Below are 4,762 nucleotides of genomic sequence, written 5' to 3'. Positions count from 1 at the left end.
ATAATATATTGGTATAAAAAAACATATTCTCAAATTTCCAACGATCGTGTGCGAGCATGCTAGAAAATGTGACTAGCAACGTTTTAACACTGTCTGCCTGGCCTACAATTGAGCAAAATTAGTGATTTTGCAGCCTCTAGGCTGCAGAGCATTGATTGCCTTACACATTCGTTCCTATTTAAAAATAAGGAAAAAAACTGCATTCGTCTAAAAATGTTTGTCCTAGACTGTACCTATAGCTGTAGGAAACGAACACATCTTCGTCTTATAATCTACACCGTGCAACTTAAAACATTATATAAATATACGTTCGCTGATGCTCAACAGGATACAACAGAAGCCCTTTACAACTTTTTGTAAGTCTTACTTTTAATGTGTCATATTTTTTTAATACCACTATTGCCTCCAAAAGAGCATCAAGATCTTTTTACAAGTGGTGAATCCCCCTTTTCGTAGCCATTTTTTTGAAAATCAGTGCCTAGATATTTCGCCCACCCCTTTAGTTCGTTAAAGTAACCTTTTTAAAAGGTCCGGATGACCGATTACCACGACTATTTGTTTTTTGTGACTATACACATTTACAATTGTACTAAATTCCATCACATGAGCATAAGTAGTTCTGGATTTTTATGACCCGTGGGTGTTTTGTGCCGCCTCTAATGGTTCCACGCGTTAAAAGGATATTTAGGCATATTAGCCACTACATGGGAAATTGAATTTGTTATGTTATGTTAGAATTTCTTTTCTAGACAAAATCTTAAAATTTGTAAGTTCAAGTTTTGTATCTGGCTAACAAAAACGTGACAATGTATTTATCTTAACATGTAGAAACATAAAAAAGTAAACAACTTTCAAAACACAAAAAAAGTCAACAAAAACAAACTTGCCAAGTCAACACTAAAACTTTTAAAATGGCGGTATTAACGCTGCTTAGAATGTTTTATATTCCTTCGTCAGCATATCGAAACGGCGCAAAAATTAATGATTGGCTATTTATAAAAATCGGGCCTCGCAATTGGTCAACGACGCGCTAGCGTTAAAAAAACAAAGTCGGTAAAAATCGGATTATGCAGAATTTTAAATCCGCATGGTCGCTGGTCGTTCGGACAGACAGAGATAGTACGGGTTTATTCTACGAACTAGTCTTAACCCTATTCGGTCCGGGCTTTTTCGAACATACTATGACCGGGGGGGGGGGGGGGGGCGGATTCCGCCCCCCCTCAATAACTTTTCATAGGGTTGATCATATTGAATCAAACTTAGCACACTTATAGTACGTCATAAAAGGAACAAAATGGCGCCAAAAAAAATTTGCTTGCGTCAGCACATTTTCTGTGACGTCATCAAAAGCTTTAAAATTTTTAAAAATGCCACAATCTGCTTAAAATATAATTACTTTTGTTCTAGAGCGAATTTTTACATTCTGTTTGAAGTTTCTGAAAGCTAAATAAAAGTTATTTAACATATCTTCCGGTTTTTACATGGATCGGTTAAAAAATTGCCAAAAATTGCCGGAAATTCAGTTTTTTTCCGATTTTCGGGTTAAATCCGACAAAATCGGGAAATCGGATTAGTCACGTGTTCAAATTATTCAAAATCATTCTTCTTAATGAAACAAAGGTGTGTTGCAAGTTTCAAGTTCTAAGGATAATCCTTACAGCAGTTATTATACTTTCTCCATTATAAGGATTTCATAGAGATTTTTAGGGGTAGTTTCGAGTAATGGCCAATATCAAAGCCTCTGAAAAGTATGGGACCTAAAAAATTAGCATGCAGGTGTCTAATAGATAAATGTTAAAACTCAGTAAGTATCATAGCCATATAACAAAGCAATCAGGAGTTATTAAAAAAAAACCGTCAGGGGGGGCGGAATCCGCCCCCCCCCGGACCGAATAGGGTTAAATCTGTGAAACAATCCACGGGGTAGCCCGTCTTTTATCTATCGTATTTTCATTTTCGTTAACACGACCTTTTTTTCGTATGTCGTAAATTGAGAAAAGCGCACAGAAAATTATCATTATAGAGTTTATATATTATATAGTATATTTCGAGAAAAATTAATTCTGCAACTTTACCTGAAATATGAAAACAATTTACAACCTGTTATTACCCCTTTATAGCGAAAAATCGTTCAGTATTAATTTTCGAAAAAGATTTCGTGAAAGTTCAAAAGTTAATCATATCATTGGAGCACTTACTACAGGTAAATCATGTTGCACATCCGTACAGGCTAAAACCCTTTTCACAAAAAAACGTTATCGCAACTTCAGTTGATATAGAAAATAACACAGAGAACAGCCCGTTGTTACCCTGTCCAGCTTAAAGAATCAACAACTCTGTATTTCTATCTTGCAGAAAAAATTTCATGACTAATTTATTCCTATATTTTTTAAAGTTCTTTTTCAGGCTGGCGTATTATCATTTATCTTTGTGCTGGATATATCTAGCATCTGTGTAATGTATGGATAAGTGAAAAATCGGAGCTGGAGCTGATGCTGTGCTTGGGCTAAAAGTATTTATTAAAGGTCTTTACTAATTGGCTTTCTGGCAATTACGTTTAAACAGAGCGCATAATGTTTTATAGTTTTCCCATCCTCGTATTTATCTAACTCGACTTGGTTTGAATTATCCTCATAAAGTGTTTTTAAATCGAGATGAATATCTCCAGAAGCTCGAATCCATTCTAAATACACATCAAGGTTTGTAAATGGAAAATCATAGTTGATTTCATCAATACTAATCACATCAAATCCTGTAGATGTGAGCATTGATTTATAACCTGCCTTGCTTGAAAATTCCAAATCAATTTTATCTCGCTTCACGTTTGTATCATCCACAAGGGACAGCAGTCGTAAAATATTAGGAGGCACGTTCAGATTAGCATTGATTGCAAATATCCCACCTGGTCGTAGTATATCGAACACTTTACCAATTGTTATCAATTTATCTGCATCTGACATCCAATGCATTACAGCGTTGCTACACACTAAGTCAAATTTTTTCAACTCCAGTGGTACTTCGATGCTTTTCATGCACTTGAATGCTAAGTTTTCAACATCAGCATGTGCTTTTTGCGCATGATTTATCCGTTCACGGTCAGAGTCGATACCAATTACCAATCCAGTTCGTCCTACATGGTTTGACAGTATTTTTGTGTTATTGCCCGGACCGCATCCAATATCTAAACAACTATCACCAAGTTTGATGTTGACTTTCGATATCAGGTCTAAGAACGTTACCTCTTGCACCACCTTACTATGTGAGTAGTAGAATGAAGCAGACATAATTAATAGAACTACTAAAGATTAGTAGAAGCTAAAAACGGATGTTGTGCTTTTATAGGACTTGCAATTTAGTTGAAATTTAACTTGCACTAGAAAAAAAAAAGGATAAGTAATCGATAATCAGTCATTAATATCGCTGACATGGTTGACAATACAAAATAGTTAAATGCGTTTTTTTGTCACTTACTGTTAAGAATGTGTTTTTTTAAAAGAGGATAACACAGTTGGGAATAGTGCTTCGAATTAAAAACGAAAAATATTTGAAATAAAAAAACATATGGAACGATTTGTTTATTTTCATTATTTTATTTACAAGGTTGTTTAGGCTATTTTAACAGAGTGTTTCCCTCACAGAGTGGTTGCTTAACAACGTGGTTGCTTAATAGCGTGGTTGCTTAATAGCGTGGTTGCCTCACAGCGTAGTTGCTTAACAGGGTGGTTGCCTCGCAGCGTGGATGTTCGTCTAAATAATATATTGGTATAAAAAAACATATTCTCAAATTTCCAACGAGGGGTCACTTAACACATTATTGTTTTTCGTCCTAATTAAGGAGATTTAGCGAAACTAAATTGAAGTGAAACATAAAATAGTTATTTACGATAAGATAATTTAATTAAGATAACGTAATTCCCCTATTTGGCCCCAGGGCGATAACGTAATTCCCCTATTTAGCCCCAGGGAAGAGGGCTTAAAATTCTGGAGGTTACAGACGGGTCCTAAACAAATAATAGAATTTTAAACGCAATATCTACTTTTCAAATCATTACATAATGTTAACTTCATCTGTTTCATCATTATCTTCATCTAACAGCAGAAGTTCTATGATGAAATAAAGGGAGGGGACTAAATAATTTTTGAGTCGCTGGAGAGGAGTACGGGAGCTTTTTAGAAGGAAGGGGGCTTAATAAAGGAGGGGCCAAAAAGAGGAATTACGGTAATTACTAATCATAAATCTTTAAAGATTAACTGTAGAAGAGAGGAACATTCGTAACAAGGATGTATCGCATGCCCCTGCGAAAAGTGCTATTTCACAGACCATATCTTCTTATCTTCCCGTCACTTACTTACAGGGGCGCCACCACAATTTCCAAAATAGAGGGGGGGGGCTTAGTCATATTTTGAGATGTTAGTGACAATCAACGAACGAAGCAAGTTGCCAAAACAGTAGGGGACAGCAGAGGTCCAGGCACTGTAGGCTCAAGGGTGGAGTTCATGAAGCTAAGCCTCTGTAAGCCAACGCATTTTTAGATTGCTAAAACATGTAAAACGGCTATTTAAACATGTAAATAAACATGGAAAACAACCGTGCTTGTTAAGTACTGATTTCGTTGGTATGCGACACTGCTTAAAAAGTTGCATTATTTATATAGATAGCCTGCAGGTTCTCTGGTTGGACAGCATCAATTTTCATGCAGTGATAGAGACACTTATTGGCAGAAAATAAGTTAATTACTTAGCACCCCCTCCCCCCCCCCCC

General features: G+C 36.0%; 1 protein-coding gene across 1 annotated transcript; it reads right to left on the bottom strand.

Annotated features, from left to right (window-relative positions):
• Nucleotides 1-2,519: 2,519 nt before the first annotated feature.
• LOC130649285 (trans-aconitate 2-methyltransferase-like) lies at nt 2,520-3,284 on the bottom strand. Its single transcript, XM_057455540.1, has one exon. The coding sequence runs from the start codon at nt 3,282-3,284 to the stop codon at nt 2,520-2,522; it is 765 nt and encodes a 254-aa protein (XP_057311523.1).
• Nucleotides 3,285-4,762: the final 1,478 nt, after the last annotated feature.

The sequence above is a fragment of the Hydractinia symbiolongicarpus genome, chromosome 7 (genome assembly GCF_029227915.1).
Source record: "Hydractinia symbiolongicarpus strain clone_291-10 chromosome 7, HSymV2.1, whole genome shotgun sequence".
NCBI lineage: Eukaryota > Metazoa > Cnidaria > Hydrozoa > Anthoathecata > Hydractiniidae > Hydractinia > Hydractinia symbiolongicarpus.
This window is presented reverse-complemented; position numbering and strand designations above follow the sequence as displayed.

Bases quoted from the DNA above. Each gene is read 5' to 3' on its own strand.
- LOC130649285 (XM_057455540.1), bottom strand. From the start codon at position 3,284: ATGTCTGCTTCATTCTACTACTCACATAGTAAGGTGGTGCAAGAGGTA.